This window comes from Choloepus didactylus, chromosome 13 (assembly GCF_015220235.1).
Source record: "Choloepus didactylus isolate mChoDid1 chromosome 13, mChoDid1.pri, whole genome shotgun sequence".
NCBI classification, from domain to species: Eukaryota; Metazoa; Chordata; class Mammalia; order Pilosa; family Megalonychidae; genus Choloepus; species Choloepus didactylus.
In genome coordinates this window covers 92,481,244-92,506,611 of record NC_051319.1, presented here as the reverse complement: position 1 = coordinate 92,506,611, position 25,368 = coordinate 92,481,244, and the positions used below count along the sequence as shown (strand labels likewise).

Here is a 25,368-nt window from a genome sequence, read left to right as displayed (position 1 = left end):
TTCTTGCTTTCATGGCTCTTTTTCTCTCTCTTTGTATTCATTCCATTTATAAAGAACTATAGTAATAGGATTAAGTCCCATCCTTAATGAGGTAGGTCACACCTTAACTGAAGTAGCCTCAACAAAAGATTCTATTTACAATGGGTTCACACCCATAGGAATGGATTAGATTTAAGAACACGTTTTTCTGGGGTACATACAGTTTCAAACCACCACAACATATAATGGGATATTATTCAGCAACAACGAAGAATGAAGTTCTGATACATACCACAACATGGATGAACCTTGGCAACATTGTACTAAGTGAAATAAGACAGACACAAAAGGACATAAATTGTATGATTCCACAATAGGCAAATTCAAAGAAACAGAAAGTAGATTACAGGTTACCAGAGACTAAGGTGAGGGGAGAATGGGGAGTTTTTGCTTAATGGGTACATAATATTTGTTTGAGATGATGAAAATTTTGGAAGTAGATAATGGTAATTTTGCACAACATTGGGAAAGTAATTAATATCACCTAATTTTACACTTAAAATGATTAAAATGGCAAATTTTATGTTATGTATATTTTACCACAATTTAAAAAAATATGTAGGGTGGGTTTGGGTTTCAGGGATGGGTTGGGAGGCCAGGAAAGTGGAGCACTTAATACCCATGATGTCATAGAGCCCATGTCATATATTTCATTTCTCCATTTGTTAATAACTATGTGTCTGGCTAGTCTTCTTAGTGCCAGGGGATAGGATACTAGAAAGACAATCATCTTGATGGCAGTCAAGTATCTGTTAGATTCTCCAAAACATCTTACAGATACAATTCTGAGTCATGAACTAAATGTGACTGCTGGTGAGTTAAAGAGCATAGACCTTCTTAAAAGAGTAGTGAATTGTCTGTATCTATACTGTCCTGAGAAGATGTTGGCAATGGATTGTTACAGGTCTCTGTTTTGCTTATTATGGGGCCTATTTTAATTGTTATATAGATCAGTGGTTCTCATCCAGGGTGATTTTGCAACCCTCAGGGCACATTTAGCAATGTCTGGGATTGGGGTGTTAGTGGCATCTTGTGTGTAGAGATCAGGGATGCTGCTAAACATCCTACAAAGCACAATGCAGCTCACCCCCCACCCACCCCCCCCACACACACACATAGAAAAAGAATTTTTCAGCTAAGAATGTCAGTAGTTCCAAGGTTGAGAAACCCTGATATAGAGGAATACATTAATTCATGGGCTATAAGATTTGAAAAGATTAGAAAAAATAGTCCAATACCTTTGAAAATACTGCCTCGGGACATAGTCCACCTCTTCTTCTCTCCCTTGTTAGAATCTTCCTTTCCAACCAGGCCAGGTTCCTGTCTGTTGTCCTCCGCACAAAAGGGGCATTTCCACCACTTTGCTATATTCTGCCTGGAATATCTAGAATGTTCACATATGTGACTACAGAAAGGGAAAGTGAGTTCCAAGGAGTATTAAATTCTCTCTCTCACGCACACACACATACACACGCACACACACACAGACCTATTGTTGGTTTTGTTTCTCTGGAAAACCCTGAATAATACTAGATAGATCCTAGCATTCAAAGTAATCTATACCCTAACACTAGATGAATGCAGCTCAAGTGACAGAGACTTCCACAACTTCATATGTAAAGGGATACAGTCATTGTACAAATAGTTTGGAAAAAATCAATAAACGAATAGGCTACTTTAGTATTCAACAATAAGAGAGAAAAAAATCCAAGCAAATCTTGGGGAAGTAGAAGAATCTGATTTTCAAAGTAAACACATAAAAATATTTAGATGTTCTTATTTCAACAAAAATTCACAAAACATACAAAGAATCAGGAAAATTTTGTCCATTCAAAGGAACAAAATAAAGCCACAGAAACCATCAATGAGGAAGATCAGACATTAGACATACCAGACATAGTATTTTAAAAACTGTCTTGAAAATGCTCAAAGAGCTAAAGGAAAACATGAAAAAATAACTAAAGAAAAAACAGAAAATAATATACAAACAAAATGAGAATTTCAATAAAGAAATAGGAATTATAAAAAGAAACCACACAGCAATATTGGATCTGAAAGGTAGAGTAACTGGAATAAAAATTCCCTATAGGGAATCAATATGAGATCTGAGCAGGCAGAGGAATCAATGAACTTGAGCATAGGGCAATTGAAATTATCCAGTCAGAGGAACAGGTGAAAAAAAAGAATGAAGAAAAGTAAACAGAGCATACGAGACCTATGAGACACCATAAAGTGGACCAATATAAACAATAAGATTAAGTGGCAATTTCTCGTCAGAGTTCATGGGGGTGAGAAGACAGCAGGATGACATATTTAAAGTGCTGAAAGAAAAAACTGTCAAACAAGAGTTCTATATCCTGCAAAACTGTCATTCAAAAATGAGGGAGAGATGAAGACAAACACAAAATTTGGCAGTGTTGAAAGAAATGAGGGACTCAAAAGGTATAAAACCAGACAAATAGCAGGATGGCAGATATAAGTGCTACATTATCAGTAGTTACTTTAAATGAAACTTAATTACACTCTTCAATCAAAAGGCAAATTGGCAGAGTGGATTAAAAAAGCATGACCCAATCATATGCTGTTTGTAAGAGTCATGCCTTAAATCCAAAGACACAAATAGGTTTAGAGTTAAAGGATGGGGAAAAAGTATTCCATTCAAGGAGTAACCAAAAGAGAGCTAGGTACCTACACTAATATCAGATAAAATAGACTTTAAGTCAAAAGCGGTTACAATAAACAAAGAAAGGACAGTATACGTTGATAAAAGGGTGAATTCAACAAGAAGATACAATGATTATAAATGTATATGCACCTGGAAAGAAAGGCACTAAATATGTGAAGCTAACATTGTATAATTGAAGGGAAAAATAGATGGCTCTTAATTAATAGTAGGATACTTCAATACACAACTTTCAATAATGGATAGAACATCTAGATATAGCATGAGTAAATAGAGGACTTGAGCAATATTATAAACCAACCAGACTTAACAGATACATATAGGACTCTTCAGTCAGTGATAGAATACACATCCTTCTCAAGCACACACAGCTCATTCTCTAGGGTATGTTAGGTCATGAGACAAGTTTCAGTAAATTCAAAAAAGTGAAATCATGCAAAGTATCTTCTCCAATAACAGTGGAATAATGCTTGGAATCAATAACAGAAGGAAAACTGAAAAATTCACAAAATATGTGGGAATTTAAAAATATACTTTTAAACAGTCAACAGATCAAAGGAGAAATCACAAGGGAAACTGGAAAATAAATTGAGATGAATAAAAATGAAAGCATAACATACCAAAACTTATGGGATGTAGTAAAAGCAGTGCTCAGAGGGAAAGGCATAGCTGTATATGCTTATAATAAAAAAGAAAAAGACCTCAAATCAGTAACCAAAACTCACACCTGGAGGAACAAGAAAAAGAGAGAAAATTAAACCTAAATGAGCAGAAAGAAAGAAATAATAAGAACTAGAATGGGGATAAATGAAACAGAGAATTAAAAAAAAACAATACTTTTTGTTCTTTGAAAAGATCAATAAAATCTACAAATGTTTAGCTAGATTGACAAAGATAAAAAGAAAGAGTATGCAAATAACTAAAATCAGAAGTGATAGTGGGGACATAACCACCTACCTTACAGAAATAAAAGGAATGTTAACAGTATATTTGTACAATTGTATACCAACAAATTAGATAGATTAGATGAAATGGGAAAATTCCTAGAAACACAAAAATTACCTAAACTTACTCAAGAAGAAATCGATGATCTCAACAGACTAACAATAAGTAACAGTAATGAATCAGTAATCAAAAACCTCCCACAAAGAAAAACCCAGGAACAAATGGCTTCACTGATGAATTTTACTAAATATTCAAAAAGATTTAACACTGATCCTGTTCAAACTCTTCCAAACAACTGAAGAGACGGGGACACTTCCCAATACATTCTATGAGGTCAGTATCACCCCAATACCAAAACTAAAAAAAGACATTGTAAGAAAAGTAAATTACAGACCAATGTCCCTTATGAATATAGATGCAAAAAATCCTCAACAAAATGCTACCAACAAAATCCAACACTGTAATTGAGAAATTAAGACTTACCAAGTAATTATGATGACTGAATCCTTATATAGATGCCTTTTTCTTACTTTCTAGTATATTGTAGAATATCCAAAAGGAAAAACCTGAAATTACTGAACTCCACTGAATAATAAATTGTAAAACTTCATGACTGGCCCTGCTTGTACCCCCTTATCCTATTTTACAACTTTAGAGTCTTATAATCCACAAAGACAACCCCCTCATGTTAATGAAGGAACTTGAATCAACCCAGAACTAACTGCTGAATACAGTGAAGTTATTTGTTACTATAATGGTTATTCTAGCTTAGCTGCACTCCTTTACATTTGTACATTGTAGCTGTTTATACTTGTTATTGTAATGGTAACAACTCCACCTTCCCTTGTTTGAATCCATAAAAACGCTAAACTCCTTAGACTGGGAAAGACAGGTTTTAGGCTCATAGGCCATATCTGTTCTCCTTGCTTTGTGCTGGAATAAACTTTCTTTCTTTGAAACCCTGGTGTCATAGATTGGTTATTAGGTGAATTGGATGGAGAACCCTGCGTTTGATCGATATCAAGAGCACATTAAAAGAACTTATATCAAAACCAAATGGAATTTATTCCAGCAATGCGAGGGTGGTTTAACATGAGAAAATCAATCTAATTCATGACATTAATAGACTGTAAGAAAAAGACCATATGATCATCTCAATTGATGCAGAAAAAGCATTTGACAAAATCCACCACTCTTTCTCAATACAAACACTCAGAAAATTAGGAATAGAATGGAACTTTCTCAACACAAAAAAGGGCAAATATGAAAAACCCTCAATTAACATCATACTCAACAGTGAAAGTTTTCCCTCAAAAATCAGAAACCATATAAGAATCCCCACTTTCACCACTGCTATTCAAAACTGGAAGTTCTAACCAGAGCAATTAGGCAAGAAATAGAAATAAAAGGGCATCAAATTGGAAAGGAAGAAGTAAAACTAAGCTTATTCTCAGGTGAAATAAACAAAAAGAAAATAATAAAAAGAAATAAATAAAAAAGAAAATCCCAAAGAATCCATCAGAATACTATTGGAGCCAATAAATGAAATTAGCAAAGTTATGGCATATGAGATCAATACACTACAATCAGTTGTGTTTCCATACGTGAGCAATAAATAGTCAAAAAGGAAATCAAGAAAACAATTCCATTTTAAGTAGTACATAATAGAACAAAATATCAAGGAATAAAAATGGCCAAGGATGTAAAAGACTTGCACATTGGTATCTACAAAACACTGCTGAAAGAAATTGAAGACAACCTAAATAAATTGAAAGATATCATGTCTTCATGGATTGGAAGACATGATATTGTTAAGATGTTAATATTACCCAAAGTGATTTACAAATTCAGCACAATCCTGATCAAAATTCCAGCAGTCACTTTTGCATAAATGAAAAAGCAAATTATCAAAATAATATGGATTGGCAAAGGGTCCTGAAGAGTTAAAACAATCTTGAAAAAGAACGAAGTTGGAGGACTCACAATTCCTGAGTTCAAAACTTATTATAAAGCTACAAGTAATCACAAGAGCTAGTACTGGCTAAAGACAAATAGACAAATGAAATAAAATCTAGAGTTCAGAAATAAACCCAACATCTACAGACAATTCATTTTTGACAGTGATGCCAAGTCCACTCAGTGGGGACTTGGCATCACTGTCAACAAATGGCGCTGATAAAAGTGTTTCTCCACATGCAAAAGTCTACAATTAGATCCTTGTCTCACACCAAATACAAAATTAACTCAAAATGGATCAACAACCGAAATATAAGAGCTTAAACTAAAAATCTTAGAATAAATCATAGGGAAATATCTTCAACATCTTGTATTATGCAGTGGATTCTTAGTTTTTACAGCAAAATCATGAACAACAAAAGAAAAAATAGATAAATTGGACTGCATCAAAATTAAAAACTTTTGTACATGAAGGACATTATCAGGAAAGTGAAAAGATAACTCGTGAAATGGATAAAATATTTGTAAATCATATATTTGATAAGGGTTTAATATCCAGGATATATGAGGAACACCTAAAACTAAACAACAAAAAGAAAAACAATCAAAATAAAAAATGGGTGAAGGAATTGAATAGACATTTCACCAGAGAAGATACACAAGTGGTGAATAAGAATATGAAAAGATGCTAAACAGGATTAGCCATTAGGGAAATGCAAATGAAAACCGCAATGAGATACCACTTAACTCCTACTTGAATGTCTACCATTAAAAACAAAACAAAACAAAAAAGCAAAACAGAACAAACAAGCAAAATCCAGAAAATAACCAGTGTTGGCGAGGAGGCACAGAAATAGGAATTTTCCTGCAATGATGGTGGGACTATAAAATGGTGTAGCTGCTATGGAAGACAGTTTGGCAGTTCCTCAGAAAGTTAAGTACTGTATAGAATTACCATATGACCCGGCAATTATTCTTCTAGTACATATACCCCAAAGAATTGAAAGCAGGGACTCAAATGTATTTGTATACCAACATTCTTAATGGCATTGTTCACAATATCCAAAATGTGGAATCAACCCAACTCAATCAAAAGATGAGTGGGTAAATAAAATATGGTCTGTACATACAATGCAATATTATTCAGCCATAAAAAGCAATGAAGTTCAGTTACATGCTGTAGCATGGATGAACTCTGAAGACATCATGTTGAATGACATAAGTCAGACAAAAGGAACAAATTTAGTTTGATTTCACTTAGATGAAATACCTAGAATAAGCAAATTGACAGAGACAGAAAGTAGATAATAGGCTACTAGCAGTTGGGGTGGGGAAGAATGTGGGATTATTGCTAAATGGGTGCGGAATTTCTCTTTGGGGTGAATAGTTTTCATACTGGATGGTGGTGTTAGTACACGATGCTATAATGCAATTAATATCATGAAATTGTACACACCAAAGTAGTTAAAATGGGAAATTTTATGTTATATATGTTGCCATAATAAAAAATTTTTTAAAAAGTAGTAAGAGGAGAACAGCTGGGAAAGATGTGACTTGGCAACATTTAGCATGGATAACAAGGCCTGAGGATAGTTAATGTTTACCAGTGTGGCAAGGTGCCCATTGCCATGTGACGTTACAATGATAGATATGGATGTCCAGACCAAATAAGTTACCTCTTTATGCCTTGGAGCAGAGAGTACAAACCATACTTGAAACAGTGTGCTCTGTCCTGAATATAAGAATAATGAGGGACATAACCACAATTATGAATATCTGTTCCTGCTGGCGGACACTAGATTATTTTTATGTGGTTTTTCTTTCATACCCAAAGAATAGCTCAGAATGAGACAAGAGAAGGTATTCTGATAATTAACTGAGATAGGGTACCTGAACCAATCCTTGAAATAAATGGAAGCATTAATATGTAGAGAAGAGATTTGCAAGGAGGAAGAGGGGGGAGGCAGGGCTGCAGAGTGTGGCACAAGCAGCATTTCAGGCAAGGTAGGGCAGAGTGGTGGAGATGCCTGTTTTGTGTGAAGGACTGCAGACAGGAACCCGGCTGGCTGCGAGAGGATTCCAACAGGGGCAAGGAGACAGGGTGGGCCATGCTTTCAAAGATGCACAATGACTTAGTTATCAAACTGTACATAAAGCTCTGTATATTACATTCGAAGTAGCCAAGTTGTTTCATTCCAAGGGGTAGAAACTAAAGAAAGTAAGAGGGTTTAGTTGCCCTAAAGAGCAGGCAATTTAGTCCACAGATAAAAAGAGAATAGGGGTGAGGGAAAGGGGGCAGTTGAGATGAGGATTTCCAGAAACGCTAAACAAAAGGAAGATAGATATTTCCAAAACTACGTAAATACTGAGAAAAAGAACAAAAATATCCTGATCCGTGAGGAAGTTGTCATGCTGAAACTGACGGCATAGCATAATTAAAGCTCTTGATTTTTGAACTCGCTTTGTCAGACATTGTTTAAATGCTTTATAGTCATCATTTTATTAAATCTACACAATAAGATTAGGAAACAGGTACCATTATGTTCATTTTGTAGATGAGAAATCAAAAGAAAAAGTCAAATGAGTTGTTCAAGGTCATATAGCTTAATTCAGAGCCATGATTGGAATTTTTGTTTCAGTGACTCAGACTCACCCTATTACAGATTATGTGGTCACATTTCTCCAGCAAGAGAAATTATCTTTAAGCATGGATCATCTCCAAATTCCTCAGCTGGAAGTCTCCAAGTTACATATTTTCCCTTGCATAACCTAATCTACTCTTTGGTTCTATATCCAGATATTGTATGCATCCCCCAGTTTAGCTAGATCTTTTCAATTGCATGCATAAAAGGCAATATCTATGTGCATAAAATACATCTGAGATTTAAAAATCAGTACTATTATCTTAATATTTATAGTTAACATATTTTATCTGAGTAAAAGTCAAAATCTTGACAATGGCTACAAAGCCTTTTGTGATTTACTTCCTCATTCCTCTCTGACCTTATCACCTATTAGTTGCCCACTTTCTCTTCTCCTTCAGTCACCACTGCATCCTTTATGAACCTTGAACAAATCAGGCATATTCTAACCTTAAGGACAGTTTTACAGCTTCTCTTGTTGCTTGAAATGTTCCTCCCCAAGATATTTGCTTGGCCAACTCACTCATCTCCAAATCTTCCCAATAATATCTACCTGCTTTAATACTCCAAATGGCCATCTACTATTCCCCAAGGCATTTCTCATCTGCCTTAACATGTTCTGCTTCTTGTAACCTTTATCACCTTCTAACTTACTCTGCCATCGACTTGTTTATTATATTTCTTGTTTTTGTCTATTTCTCCCTACTGAAATGCACAGTCCGGGAAGGTCAGTATTTGGACCTTCTCACCCCACCTATTGCTGTATGACCAGCACCTAGCACAGATCCTACGACAGCGTAGGCACCCAGTAATGTTTAACGAATGACGGTTATTATCTAGAGAATGAATCTAGAGATATCTTCTGGGTAAAAACATATGCCCTACTGTGTGAAAGTACTCAAAGGGAAGTTCCCAAGACTTCTTTCTATAACGATTGCTTAGATTTGAGATATTTATGTATCCAAGTTGTACTTCATCATAAGATTGAGCCAGCTACATAGGGAATGAGCTGCTTGGCAAGAGAGGTGTGTTTTAATCTTCTATAACTGGAGTTGTTTTCTTTGGCAAGTAACTGCTTTAACTTTCTCTGGGCCCTAGGATTTTTTGTGTTTCATCCATTTCTCTCATTTCATGATTAAGCAAAAAAATGATTACACTTGTTGAACATAAACAATTTTAGAGATTTGGCATTTATGAACTTGAATTATTTCTATCTGCTGGACCCTATGATGTTACTTACGAGTCAAATAATGCATGTTGTTAGATATTATGTACACAATCTCTTCTACGCCACAGAGATGAGAAAACTGTTTCAGAGAAGATAAAGGTTTTGTTTTTATATAAACTATTTTAACTGAAATTGGGAAGAACTGATATTACATGATCTAAAACTTAAATAATAGATACTTAAAAATAAAGCAAAAAACAAGATAGAATTTAACAAAGGATTATGAATATCGAATCTCTATATAATTTTCTTTTTCTTAGTTGCTAGTGTGCTAGAATATCTAGAAGGAAAGAATTGAAATGGTGGAACTGTAACCAGTAGCATCTTTTGAAATTTGCTCTATAGCTACTTATTACATTCAATTTGAAAGTTATCACCTTTTTGTATAAATGTTATGTTTCACAATAAGGAAACAACTGAAACCATAGTACTGTAACTCACAACATTTTTGGACATTTCTTATATAACTACTTGTTAAATCGTACTTTGAAAGTTATTACTTTTTGCATATATGTTATATTTCACAATAAGAAAACAACTGAAACTGTGGTACTGTAACCCATAACATTCTTTGAAATTTGCCCTCTAACTAGTAGTTAAATTGCACTTGTAAAGTTATCACTTCTATGTATATATGTTATATTCCACAGTAAAACATATGACTAAAAAAATTGCAAGCATCATATATGATCATGTTGTCAAAATCCTTCATTATCCACTTGGAGATTTCAAGAATAAGAGAAGGGGTGGGGTTTTCTCAAGAATTCCCAGTGAGTGGATGGTTGGGTTAGGAAAACACGTCTCTTGATCCAAGTTTAAGCCAGGCAAATTATCCCATGTTGTATCTGTATGTTTTCTTGATCTCAAAGTACAAACCCAATCAATACTTCTGCAGAATTTACTTTATTGATATAAGCAAATCAAGGGAAATTGGCATACATTGAACTCCCCAGGAACCAGGCAGAGTAGAAAGTGTGTCTTTATGAATTGAAGGGATTCACTAGAGAATAGTAAATGCAGCAGTGAGGAAAAAAAAAAAAAAAAAAGTTGGGAAAATTGGCACACCAGCACAGAACACTGGTTGTAATTCAGCACTTCCCATGATGCTTTAGGTTAATCTTCCCACCACTTTTCCTATAAAAGAGAAAGACAAAAATACGCACAATAAAATATATGTATTCACAGAGGTTTAACAATGGCATGGTCCCTCTAATCATTTGATTCTACAGATATCCATACTTTGGCAGAGGTTAATTAGAAACACTCAGAGAGGTGGCTCTGGCCAGATCACCAAAGGAATGGATCATGAACAAATAATTCTTGGTTTTGATAAGCCTTAGAATTTTTATTACCAATTGCTTATTTTTTAAAAAAATATACATATAGTAAAGTGACAGAAGAAATAATGGCAAAGAGACTATGCCATAGTTCTATCGTGACAGAAGATGCAGGAAACTGAACCAAATATTCAGGCATTTGACAATAGCAAGCCATATATTCAGTCTCTCTCAGTAACGTATGTCCATTAATTCACATTTCATCTTGTCCCACTTCCTTTACCTAAGAAAATTAGCCATATACATTCTATATAAATGTAGGCATACATTTATACATACATTTATGTAGGCACTCATTATGTAGTGATTCACCATTTATTAATTTTATTCTATGTGCTGGACCCTGTAATTGTTGCCAGTGAGTATACAATCCTGTTCTCAGAAATTATACAGGAAAGTTGAAAGAAATTAAGGCATTCATAGAAGAAACTCTATTACAAGAAAAATATGAAAATATGACAGTGATGAAGAAGTATAGTAACTTTTATCTGAATTAACAAGGGTTATACTCTCTTTGCTTTTAGAAAAATCAGATTAAAAGAATTATTGATTGGTTGAATAATTTTTTACTAATTATAAACTATGTACTATCAAGAAACTATTAACTAAAATATGCATTACCTGTTCTGTTCCTTATAAGCAAGAGAATTCAATAAATATTAGTCCTTGATAGAGTCTTCCTGGTATACTCTCTGTAAAGTGTGAATAGTTTGGATAATAAAGGGCAGCTGTCCCCTTCAGCCTTTGTTGAAAGGGCCTTTCATCATATTTAAAAAAGAGGAATAAATGAGAATTGGTGCCTCAGCAACATATAATTTGGTGAAAAATAAAATAAATTGAATAAAAATAATATTTTATTGATGATAAATTGTCACAAATTTTCTCATTGATTTTTCATATATTTCTAATTTTGATGGATTTTTGAACTTCACTGCATTGCTAAGAATTTCTCTCTTGCCTCTCAAAATTAAAAATAACAACAACAATATAGTTAGATGGAAATACACTGGAAGTTTAAATAAAAAATAAAAGACAAATAAGAAAATACAATAAAATACTTACAGATGTATAATTTTTTAAACTTTCCCGAGATGAATCAAAATTAACATTAAAAAGTAACGTGACTAAAATTATGTTTTCAAATAATTTATTATATTTTTATTTTTATCTTTTTTTTTTTTTTCCCATTTTTGACCCATTTGTTTTCAAGCCATTTGTCTGAAGCTAATTCTTCAGCCTCTCTGGGTGGATATGAGTAGAACCTTAAGGAAATCATCCTAGTCTTATTCTGGGAGTTTGTGTTTGCAAGGGGCAGTTTTGGTGAGATGATACTTACATCACTGCCTTGCAGAAGGCACACTGATTGCCATATGTCTGGCCATCGGAGCCACAGTGGGGGTTAGATTCCCGAGTGCAGTAGACCTTGGGGTCCCGGAACTCACTACAGTCAACCTGCCAAGGCAAGCATAGGACAAAGACATCAGCACATTCTAAGGGACCGTCCCTGAGAAAAGAAGCTTTGGATGGCAAGTTTTAAAAATATTATATGTTTGTGATGTAAAACTTCCTGAAATTGAAAGAAAATATATCCCTCCTTATCTGCTTGACTAGAATACGATAAAATAATTGAGATATTTTCTTCAAGACACAAGAAACTCATTACTGCAACTATTGTATTGAGGAGTAAATTAATGATGTTTTCAAATGCCATAGGTAGGACTTTTTGCTCTGACACTTAATTGCTCCAGTTGAGAGTGGGTTTTGGTTTTTAAATGGCATTTGTGTTTTAACTGTACTAATGTAATTCTAATGGCACTCCTTCTGCACTGCTATAAAGACACGAATGATCCTTGCAAGGATCCTGGATGACCTGGTAGTTTTCCCCGTGTCTGCCACATCCATTTAGTATCCCTTGAACACAAAATTCTAATAACTTTATGATATTAGCTTACTCTGTCTCATGGTCTGTTCTACAATTTGAACTTTTGTTCCCACTACAATAATTTAGTAATGGCTGCCTCAGCTGCAGAGTTTAGAAGGAATATGAGGTTGCAGCCATCTTTGGTGAAAATACATGCTATGATTGATTAATAATTATCATTATAACACAAACAGTGAAACCTATTGTAAATGATGGACTATTTTAATAGTACAACTATAAAAAATGTTCTTTCATGACTTTTAACAAGTGTACAACTTTGTTAATATAAATAAATAAATAAGAATAATTATCATTATGGGCTTCATAGAAATAACTCAGCACCTTTGCAGTTAATATTTTCTCTCATTATGGGGGTATCTCAGTAGTTTGGAATTTTAAGATTCTTTTCAACTCACTATGAATTGAGTCAATGTTTATTGTGCAAATGGCATTTGAGCCATTTTCCCCAGAGTACAGGCAATATGCAATAGGTAGAACTGAAGTTCTCCAAATAACAGCTGTTCAGAATGAAGCAATGTTTAAATATGAATAAATGGATATTGCTTTATCCCTTTCCTAGTTCTATTACAATAATACTGCCTTATATTTACCAACTGCTTCAAAATATTCAAACTACTTTCATATTGATTACCTCAAGTGAACCTTGCAATAATCCTGGGAAGTATATTGAGCAACGTTAAATTAACCAATTTAATGATGAGAATATTGATCCTCAGGAAAATTGTGTCTTATTAAATGCCATACAACCAGGAAGCATTGAGACTGTACATATTCTTTATGATGGCTGATCAAGAATTTCCAACAATCTATTATGGTGGATTTCTACCACATCCCCATTGAGAGAATTGAAGACCAGCTGTACCATATACCCTTGCCCACACATATTCAGGAAACGTACTGAAATAGCTTATTAGAAAAATGTATGAGTGTCAGTAGTAGGGATCATTTGTTTAAGGTATTACATACTTACAAAGCTCTCTGAGGTCTGAATGGGAAAAGGTTCAGAAAAAAGGACCATACAATGAGTTTAAAAAAATATTACCATATATCCCAGGTTTAAGTCATCCAAGACTATTAAATAGACATTTTGGTTTCAAAATTTGGCATCTTGTACTAGTGAGGTTGTGTAGTGTGGTCCTCTTATGCCACTTCCAAGACAGTATTCTTTCCTTTAGATCTCCAACCTGGAAAAGAGGCTGGAAAGGCTATAGGGCACTATGAGCCATAGGACACTTTTTCTCAAAAGTTAATATATTTTATAATTAAGTCATTAATGCATGGTAGTGTGCATGAGTCAAGAAAGGACTGTAAACTGTCAAATCACAAATGATTTTTCTAATTTTATTCCACAAACACCCAATGGGTAACTAATTTCTAGAAGACATAATGCCTTGGTGCTGGTGATACAAATAAAAATCAGTTATAAACACTATCTCAATAAGCTCACCAGTTTATCTCCATTATGGACACAGAGGAAAACATAGACAATTAGAGTGCAAAGTAGGATAAATGTCACAGTGGGATAAGCACAATGTGGAAGCTGAAGAAAGTACAACTCAATCAGAGACGTGTTTCTAGTCAGAACAGTGAGGAAACGAGTAAAGAAAGTCTCTTACTTGAAAGAGACGCGTCCTTAAGACACCTTTCCCTGGCAATCGGCCCTCTGATCTTGTGATCCAGCCTCTTTTGTCCTTTGGAAAGCAGATATGGAAGTGTGCTTGGCAAGGGCATTCACTTTGAGAGTTTTAGACCCCACTTTCCTCCCCAAACCCACTTATCCCCTTCTACTGCCCCCTGGAAAGATTAGGAAGAGCAAAGGATTTCATTAAATAAAATCAAGCAATCAAATGGCGTATGAACAAACCGTCTGCCAACATAGATTCATTTCACACTTTTTAACTGTAGTGACCTTGGGTGATTACTGAAGAATCATGTTATAAAACTTGTTCTACTATTGATTTTCTGTGTTGTCTTTGACAAAGCACTCAAAATCAGGGCCTCGATTTTCTTAACTAAAAAGAAAAACAGTACTAGCTTCCTGCCCCATTCGCAGGGTGGTTATAAAGATCAAATGCAGTCATGTAAGGAATTTAGAAAGTCAGCATGGATTATTTGCAATAGCCCCGGACTAGGAATTAAGTCCTGCACTAGGAATTCATAAAATAAAGTCCTGCCCTAACCAGAGCTCTCTGCACCTTCTGAAAAGGGTCTGTAACTCCTACAAAATACTCAAGTACCACTAGACTATGTGGTCTCTAAGGACCAGTGCAGCTCTGATGGCCTGAGATTCAGCAGTGACTTCTTTCAGTGAAGTTGCTTAAACAGAGATCTAAACCTTTCATTCTTCAGTTGGGTAGGAGAGAGAAACTCTTGCCCAAAATGCTCCCTCTCATTACACCTAGAGACGTCTTCCCAATCTGTGAGAAATTTTAGCATGCTGCGGGCCCCAGAAATTAGGAAAGATAAAGAATGTCTCTGCAGAGCCAGCCATAAATACCTTCTATGGGGAAAAGATAGAGGGAGGGGAATTACAGGGCTGGGACTAGAAAGAGACTGCAGCAACTTGAGGAGAAGTAGGCTAAGATTTCTGAATAACATGCCTCCCCTTTACCTGAATTTCCTCTCTCCTTTTATGTTTTTATTTTGAACTCTTAAATAGAAACCAAAAATTGGCTTCTCAGTGGAAGTCTAAGCAGGTCTAGACTGGGAGTGTTGTTGGGACTGTATTTTCTTCTTTCAAGTTCCTCAATGAGCCACTGAGGAGATCCAGAAGAGCTGTTTTCTCTTCAAATCTATTGCACATGCCCCAGCACAGCTGCATTGTTGGGGGGTTGTTCTGTAGATGGGATTAGACTGAACTGGGCTTGAATTTTGCCTCTTCCACTTACTTATTAGCTGCATGACTTTGTGCAAGCACTTCACTGCTCTGAGTTTTAATTCATTTATCCTTAAAAGGGGGTCAGCAATGTCTATCTTCTGCAGTTGTAATGATTAATCTTGTGAAAACACTATGTGAGATATCAAATACTCTATGTAAAACTGCTATTATAAACACTAGCAATGTAAATTATACCACATTTTAGAATTTTTGGAGCCATTTATGCTTACTCTATTTTAGTGAAATTTTTTTAATGTTGCTGTTTAGATTGTTGTTTTATATTTAACAAGACTGTATTTACCCCCTTAGCTATTCCAGCTTCTAGAAACTACTTCTATGCACAAGGGAGGCAATGTTCAGCATTAGCCTGACCCCTTGTGGTTCTTTAAGGAACTGTACCTCCTAAAACATTCTGAGATGAAAACACTGTCAGTACCCAGTGACAATAAAATCATTTAACTTCAGGGGAAAATGGAGATTGTATTGTTTGATTGTATTAAGTCAAACAAAGACTCAAGATCATTGATATTTTAGTCCAGCATTTTAGGTAAAAAAAATAATAAAGCCAATGAAAATCACACACACAGACACGATGTAGGGTATAGGGCTACATCTCTTCCCTTTGCTGACAAACACCACCTATGTGTTTAAAATAAATCCATTCTTTACATGCCAGTGTTCTTAACTCCTCCTGCCATGGCTTCCACTTCCCCTGCTGTCATGTCCCTTTGCTCTACTGAAACAGCTATCAAAAATGACGTTCATTGGCTATTTGTAAAACTTTCATATTTTCCCCATTTGTGTTACTCTTGATCACTCCCACATTTTTGAAATCCTTCCACTACTTCTGTAGTATTTCAATACACTGCCTCTCCAACTATTTTCTCTCTATAATTTTTGTTGCCTGTCCTATTTTCCTTCTCAGTATTAATTGTGGTCATTTTTCAATATTGTTTAACATACTTGGTATTTTCTAAGAACATTTATTTTCCCAAATCATGCTGATGAGCCCCAAACATTTTTTTTCCCTTGAACATTCATCATTACCTCAAACACTAATTCTTAAATGTCAGAGTATTAGGAAACCTTTCGTCAACAATTTGATTCATACTTCATAACCATGTATGTCCAAAATAAGACTCTTTACCTTTCCCTCCAAACTAGTTTTTCAATTTATAATTCTAATTTTCTAATTTGAATTTGGATTATTCATAATAACATCATTCTTCAGATTCTCTAACCTACTCACAGCTTGAATTTTGCCTTTTTTTTCCTTCTGCAAGAGTTACCATTTGTGTGTCTCCTTACCTCAAGTCCTCTTCTTCAATTCCATTTTTTTAACCTATTCCAAGCCTTCAGCATCTCTTGCCCGAACTAATGCACTAAGTTCTGCTCTTTCTGCCTCCATTTCAAATCCACCCTACATGTGGAGACAAGTCTTTTTTTTTAAGCTACTGTTATCATCCTATCACATCTTTGCTAAAGGGAGAAAAGTGAACTCCACCTTATATTTGCTTAGAAAATTACAGTGTTCAAAGCCTTTCCACATGCACTGCCTGTGGGCTTCCTATTGTGGATTTTGAGTTAGTGTGGAGTCACGGAAAGAGCATTCAACATATTCAGGAGCCCTGAGATGTGGACTCTGGAGATTTATGCTGTGTAGCCTTGAGACAGCCCAGTCCTCTTTCTGTGGCCTAAGTTTTCCTGTTGTGTTAGACAACATCTTCAAACACTCTTCAAATATTCTTTCTGTATATTAATTAAAAGGGAAATCAAGACAATAGGAAAAATGAAGAGTTCAAAATTCATTCTAGTCTTGGAGACTTGTTTTAATAACTGTAGTGAAGTTCACCATATCTATATCTTGGAAATATACCAAAACCAAAGAGCTGTCTCCCAAAATATTATTACAACACAAAATGGTTACCAACAATTGTATTTGAGACACTTTTATATTAATTACAATCCAGACTATTAATTTAAATAGCTTTTTAAGGTTATGGTTCCCAAATACAAAGCCTAATAGCAAAATAAGGTCAAAAAAGGCAACTTAGTGAGCTCAAAAAAAGCAAAATTCAGTTCAAAGTGTAATCCTTATTCTAAGATTATGCCTTTTAAACGTTTAGTGTTATAATACAATTACTTTAATGAAATGCCAGTCATGGTAAATAGTAGTTTTATTTTATTATTATTTCTATTGTTATAGTAATTATTATGGTTATTATTATTATGTCAATGTTCTTATTTGGCAAATAGAGTCTAAAGGATATTAGCCATTCACATTTACAGGGAAAATTTTACCAGACTGTGAAATCCAAAAGTTTGGAAATAGGTTTCTTTGGTTAGCTTGGAAAATCTTTTTGATTTTAAAAATCTGTAATTTATATTGCTCATTATAATCTCTCATCAGATGTTCCATCCTGGAGAGACTTCTTGGTATAAGAAGAATGAGTTGAGTCTGGGAAGAAATCTTTCTTCTTATGTCTTAGCTGAGTCAGACTTGAGACTTAGTTTCATCTTCTCCCTTTGCCTGGCTTGGGACTGGCCCAACTCTCCAGCCACACAGAAGAGAAATGGTGGCCCTAAGCCAGCTAGGAGGGTGGCACCCACCCCCTGCCTTAATGTGTGAAAGAAGCCTTCACAGCACAGGCTTTGTTCATAAGTCAGACGCCTACGGCAGGAATGGGCTTTAAAGGTCATTGAATCTAAACTTTCATCTAGATGGAGAAACAAAGCAATGAGAACGGAAGAGATATTCCCTGTCACATAGCCAGTATTTGATGAGGACTCATACATTTTGTCAGACTCCAAAGCCAGTGCTTCCTAGGCCTGCTTGCTTCTTCTTACCTAGATAAAAGTGCTCAGATTTAAGTGTATAAAAGTCACCTGGATAATTATTTAGAATTCAGATTCAAACCCCCACCCCTGTAATTATTATTAAATAAGTCTGGCATGGTCCCTGGGGATCTGCATCTTTAGTGAGCATCCCAGGGAATCCTGAAGTAAGCAGGCCATGTCAGTGAGAAAACTGATTAAGTTCCATGTCTTTTAAATGTATGTGCAATGGTTTAAACACTATATTTTACTACCTAATGGGATATGAAATATGTTGGCTCGATCTTAAGTCCTTTCCTTGTTTGTTTATTTTTATATTTAACATGGACTGTGCTATACTACTTATTTAAAGATAACAAAAAAATTTATTTTAAGATGTACAATTTTATATACTAATATAAACACATGCATGTATGCAGGTGTGCACACACACACACACAGGCAGTTAACTGTAAGGCAGCAAAGACTGTAAGATCCAACTCAATTTCTGAGATGCTAAAATTGAAAAAAAATACATGTATTATGCAATCTATTAAGACTATCATGGTTGAAAAATATTTTGAGCTTCTTTACCAACTTCAATCTATCAGCAGTTGTGTCTAGAAATTTTTGGTGCCAAAGGTTCTTGGGCACACCATAGCTAAAGAAGAACACATGCCAAGATCAGCTAGAAACGTTCAGTTTGGACACAGGAGCAGTGTTGCCAGAGCAAACACCGCTTTTTTGTATCACCTTTTGACAGAATCCAAAGCTGGAAAGAAATAGGTGGATTAATTTGGAAAAAACATCAGCCAAATAATGAAGATAATTTTTGTCCATCCCAATTTTTAACCCTAAACTGTATTTAAATTTGAGTGAACCAGACTGTATATCCTCAATAAAGAACATTAAGGAAGTTTTCCATCTCTTCTCAGTTGTCTTCTGTCTAAAACAGAAATAATAACCTCTATCCTAACATCTTCAGAGGGTAATTATCAATCAATAATTAATCCATATATACCCATTTACAGTTTACTAAATACATTCACATAATTTATGTAATTTAAAACTCATCATTACTCTATGAAGTGAATACTATTATTATTTTTCTATAGTTGTAGAAATTGCAGTTCAGAGAATTTGAGTATCTTGCCCAAGATCACACAGCAAAATCAGAAAGAGCATGAATTTTGACAGATCCATCCTATGTTATTTGTATTCATTCTACTCTACTAAAATGTGAGGACAAATATTTATCTCTTTTTAATCTGAAAGTGGTTACTTACAGAGAGATTGCAGTTAAAAAATTAATTACTTCAGCTCATTTCTGCATTTGGTTTGCCTGCTCATTGTTTTTGCTCCTTTATCCAGAGTCAAACCTTTCTTTCCCCAGGAAACAACAACCAAGCACCCAGGCCTGAAGAATAAATAAAAAGTATGCACTAACCTGTCCTCCTTGACTGAAGACACCTAGAAAAAAAAAAAAGCACAAAATCTAAACACTGTAATTTCTGGGTGTGCAAAAAGTGGGTCTTGCAAAATTAAGAAATCTCTAAGCCTAGAGTGATATCTGATCCTAGGTCTTAGCCATCTCAGCAAGTCATGGCATGGTTATTTGATTTTTTATCCCTGCCCACTCCTTAGGGGATAGTAAAGCATTGAAGTACATGGACCATGAGGGAGCAATGTTTCTTGGAAATTGGGGTGGGGTTGGGGGAAAGTAGTTTATGGATCTGGAGATTCATGCTACAGTCCTTGCCCTGTCACTAATTTACTGTCAGAATGACGTTATTATCTCTGGTCTCACTTTGGAGAAAGCTGCCTCTAACACTGACATTCTAAAGTTCAGTCCATTCAGTCTCTCCCCAAAGCCTTTGATACAGGCAGTTGGGGAATGGGTTAACTTTGCTGTTCTTTGAGGCCCAAATTGCTCTTCTGCTCTCTATATTCAGTTATAAAGACTTGGCTCAAAGACAGACTGGTAAGGATCAACTCATTCTCCTTTCTGTGACTCATTTCTGCTGCTGCATCACTTTAAATTTCTGAAAAAGAAAAAAAAAAAAGAGTCCATATATACAGTCACTTCTCCCTTTTTCTTTCCCCCTCTCTTTATATTAGCATGTATGTGACCTTAGATTGTGGTTATTTAGCTCAGTGGTTTAAAATAGTGAAATAATAAAAGTCTTAGGTCTAATTCTGGTATGGCCTGCTGAATTTTGATCTATGACAATTTTTGTGGCACCCCTAAGGCCTGCAACACTCTCACTTATAATCCCGAGGCCACCTCAATGAGAGAAAGTGTGTAGATAAATGCAATCCTTCTCCAGTGCTGGCTTTTGATTATTGAAGGAAAATGGAAATACCTCAAAATACATTTTCTTTTCATGGGGATAAGAAGAGAGTGATGCTTTAAAAAATGAATGGAGATTACTTATCGTCTACAGCAGTAATTCCCAACCTTATTGAGACATAACTAGGAGTGTGGATGGTTACCAAAAAACACAGATGCTTAGGACAATCTCTTGAAAAATCCATTATTTAAGACTCGATAGTTCCCAGTTATATTTTTAACCACTCCAAGTAACTTTCATGACTAGTGAAAATTTATTATGACAACTTTCAGAAATTTCTCTACTGTGTGAATCTGTGATCAGAAGAGGAGAAGGGATTTGCCCTATGACTTACATGTAGGAAAAGGCAAGGCAGAAGCAGAGTTAGCTCCCAGAACGCCTGAGTCCAGTCTATTCCTCTTTTCATTAATCTTTAACATAGTAATGGCAAGTATAATACTAATAAACGTGTGCTGAACCCTTGTTATACTCCCACCACTATATTCAGCACTTTAAATGCATTTTATCATTTAATTCTCCATATGGGGTGTTAGTCCTTTTACATTCCCATTTTATTTATGAGGAAGCTGAGACTCAGAAATGTCACACTGCCAACAAAGGAAATGCCAGGATAGAAATTCATTTCGCTCTGTCTCATCAATAAAACACCATGGCCTCCCTATATTATACTGTATGTCTAATTACCATATTTTAGCAATTTAAGTGTATTAGTGAACAATATCTAATTAAAGGATGGGTTTGCTTTTGTAAAGTGAAGTAGTAAGATGATAGTGATTAATTTCTAAGACTATCTTTGCAACTAAATTTTAACGTTGTCAGCTCTATTTTTTTCTGCCATCTCAATGAACTGCCTATCAATTTATTTGACTGTAGTAGTCAAACTTACTCCATACTCTTAACCAATTTGTTTTTCATATTTCTAAATGTACTTGTATTTGTTGATCAAATTCCAGCTCACAATGGCTTTCTACCTCCTCAATCGCATTGGAATTTTTCTTTTTTTACATGTTCAGTCATTTCAAATCTCTGATAGTAGCAAAATTCATCCACTATTGTCACAGAAAATGGTACATCAGACATGGAATGTCCCCAGGGCTTGGTTTCATTCTACATTTCATAATGGAATGAAAAACTTAGAGAGTTGAATATTTTTCCCAAAGTTTACACAGACCATTAGTAGAAGAGAAGGACTAAATCTTGAATCTAGATACTCTAGCATGCGTATTTTCCACTGTAACACCATAGGTTGTAAAAATGAAGAAGTAGGTACAGTGGCCCTATTAATTCAGACAATCCAATTCTATGTGGTGAAAATCATCAGATTGAAGTATGATTGTCCTTTGAGCCATCTTAATTGGTAGAATATGTGATAATTCCTCATGAGGGTGGCCAAACAAATTTCCTTATTTGAAGACTTGTTTAGTTCATCGGCCACATATATGTTTCTACATTTTAAGGCACAATAACTCTTTCTGAAGAATTCCCCTATTGAGCTTTGTTTTCCCCCTTGATACAATTTCAATTATTTGAGTCCATTGGTATAAGAATAACGAAGGTGAGGAAAGCTTTCCTTTGTCTTAGAAAACCAAGTTAATAGTAAATGTAACAATCCCTCCTCCAGGCTATTTCCATAGAACAAGCTTCAACTTTGATATCTGGAAGACTTAGATTCAAATTCCAAATTTCCTACTTAATAGTTGGCAAGCCTTGGCAATTTTCTTAACTGCTATGTGCCAGTTTTCTTACATATAAAATAGGGATATGAATACCTTGCTGTGAGTATTAGAGATAATGAATAAAAGTCCTTAGTGCATTGCCTAGAATACATTATATCTCAATAAATGACAGTTTCTTTATCATTATCATTGTTATGATGATCTGTCAGAATCGGTCTTTTATATCAAAATTATTTAGGATTTTGAAATAGGGTGGACAACCAAGCTTTTCATTTCCAGTTCAAGACAAATATTGGATATTAATTTTAAAGGAAAAACTCACCTGAAAAGAAGCAGAAAAGAGCCAGAGAGAGGAGCAGAAAGACACCTGATACTTTCATGGTGCCAGTTAGCTCACTCAGATCAAGGCTGCTTTGTCTTGCTCAGGTTCTCTGTCAAGATACTTCCCAGAAAGCACTCAAACAAACACATACACACACAAACACACACACATATATATATAGACATGACAGAGGGAGTTGGAATCTCCACCTTCTTTATAAAATCACCTTCTAAAGTCATATGCAGTCCTGCACACTTTTGGCATTTATTGGGACCTGTCACCAACTTAAAGAAATGCTTCATGCTCCACATCAATCTTAGAAATTAGTACAATTATATGAGTCGCACCTCAGATCTTATTAATAGAGGATGTCATTTTCCCTGTAGTATACATTTTTTCCTAACAACCAATACATCCTCCCTGCTCTTCCCTCTAAGGTTTCACTTACATTAAAGGAATGACTCACTGGTGGTGTTGCACTTGATCCCTGTTTCTCTTTCAGACAGGTCCTACATGCCTGTGGTCCAGATGAGTAACCAGTGGGGAATGGAATCTTGGGTGTAACTTGGATTCTCAGAGTGCAGATCAGCCACAGTGTGCCCAAAGGAGACAGGTAATCTACATTGTCACTGGCACTGCAAAAGAACAAGCATTTTCTGTGCAGAATTAGCTTATTTTTTTAAATGATTGTTGTCAAATGCCAGTGGTTTTCAATTTTTGAGTCAAAATGAACAAAGGAGTCAATGTATTGTTTAAGTTTAATTAATAAAAAATGTTATTAAGTTTGAAAAGTGTACAGACTTGAAATGCTGAGCATTTCCCTTTTTTCTGCAAAGTAAAAAGAGTAATCAGAGTAAAATTTTCTACATTTAAATTCCATGAAAAGATGCTTTTTGTATAGGTTAGATTAATGTCATTAACTGTCATGGTCAATTTAATTGCCAAAAAGATCAAAGAGGAGGGTGCCGTAACTTTCTTTGGGAGAACAATAAAAAACAAAGGATGGCTACAGTGATAATGAGAAAATCTGTCTTAATCCATAAAGAATTATTTAAAATATTGTGAAGAAACATATAATAATTAAAAATATGAAAAAAAATTATGTACAATATACCCAATTTAAATATAAGTGATTAATGCAGTGTTTGTTCAGATAAGCCAGAAATTTAACATCTAAATAACTGGCTTCCTTTTAAGGAAAATATATACATAATTCAGATATCGTCCTTACGTCTCAGGACATTTCTTTTCTTTTTGAAAATTGCACATATTTGAAAATCTTAATTTATCTCAGTATTTAGGTTAAACTTTCTGTCTTTGAAATATGGTGAATAAAAGTTATGTAACTTGACAAACAGGATATTATGTTTTTTTTAATTAAAAATGAAGCATACTATAATATAAGAAAGATTTTTGTTTAATTGCTTCTCATACAATTTTTAAAAACCTAATCTTAAAGGGTAGAGAAAAGAGGGGACATTATAGCAGGGAGAGGGAACAGAGAGGGATAAAAGGGGAAGAAAAGTATATTTGGCAAGCATCAAAAATGGTTTCAATCTGAGATGGTGTGATATAAAATTGAACACATGCACTCACATATACATAATCTTAAAGTCCTTTACAGAAGTTGTGGTAAGCTGTTAGATACTTACAGTTCCAAAGACTGTAATGAACAATTCTAAAAACCATATTTAAAATTTTCCTGAATACTTTATGGGAAGAAGGGTCTGGGATATTTAGAAAAATAAAACAGATAGAACAAATTGCTTAAGGAAAGTCATGAAATTTTCAAATAACAATTGTACAATTGTACCTACTTGTCATGATCTTTACATGTTTTTGCCTAGTTAGATGAGAAAATGTAAAGAGCAGTGCTTTGAAACTTGAAAACGCATTACATATGCTTGGTTTGGGGTACTACCCCCCTCTCCCCCACTGCTTTCTCATCCCTTTTGCGGTCTATATTTCCTTCTTCTTTGACTAGAATGTGCAGGGTGAGTCTAAGTGTAATCTCAAGTCCAAATGTAACAACAGTTCAAAAGTATTAAGATATAATGAAAAATAATTTAACAATGGTAGTTAGTGGTCTTCCATCATGTGATCTACGGCAGCCTTTCCAAGGTTTATTTAAACGTCTTCCCCGCTCTCAAAAGTTCCATTAATGATAGTTGCTTCTCATACCTTCCTCTAACTCTCAAAATCACCATTCACCTAAATATCACACTCTCCTCATCCTCCATTCTGCACTTCCTTCCCTCCCTCAACCTTCAAGAGCTTTCCTTCAACAGGCGGATTTTGCCCTCTCTTATGTAGAATGATTTCTGAACGCTTTCAATTACTAATCTTTATCGTCTACCTGATTATCACAACACTTGGGGGGCAAGAAAACACAAATCAGGAATTGGCTCTGGAAAGGAGGAAAGGATTGCATATCAAAATATATATATATGCATATGTACATAATAAACACATATTTTATATATATATATATATATAAAATATAAATCTGGTACCTTGAAAATAGTTTCTGTTAGGTTTCTGAGGCCATGTGAAAG

At 34.9% G+C, this 25,368-nt stretch overlaps 1 protein-coding gene across 1 annotated transcript; it reads right to left on the bottom strand.

Annotated features, from left to right (window-relative positions):
• Positions 1–10,581: 10,581 nt before the first annotated feature.
• On the bottom strand, positions 10,582–22,871 carry LOC119508597 (serine protease inhibitor Kazal-type 6). The gene is made up of 5 exons (XM_037802319.1): positions 22,814–22,871; positions 19,912–19,934; positions 14,389–14,463; positions 12,167–12,282; positions 10,582–10,627 (listed from the first exon to the last, which is right to left on the bottom strand). Exons 1-5 carry the CDS (start codon positions 22,869–22,871, stop codon positions 10,582–10,584), a joined length of 318 nt encoding a protein of 105 aa, XP_037658247.1.
• Positions 22,872–25,368: the final 2,497 nt, after the last annotated feature.

What these genes read in the sequence shown, in the direction of transcription:
- LOC119508597 (XM_037802319.1), bottom strand. Translation starts at nt 22,871, where the DNA reads ATGAAAGTATCAGGTGTCTTTCTGCTCCTCTCTCTGGCTCTTTTCTGC. An exon ending in TCTTTTCTGCTTCTTTTCAG is followed by an intron (nt 19,935 to 22,813) that starts GTGAGTTTTTCC and finishes TTTTTTTTCTAG; the next exon opens with GTGTCTTCAGTCAAGGAGGA. An exon ending in TAAGGACGCGTCTCTTTCAA is followed by an intron (nt 12,283 to 14,388) that starts GTAAGAGACTTT and finishes TTGCCTTGGCAG; the next exon opens with GTTGACTGTAGTGAGTTCCG.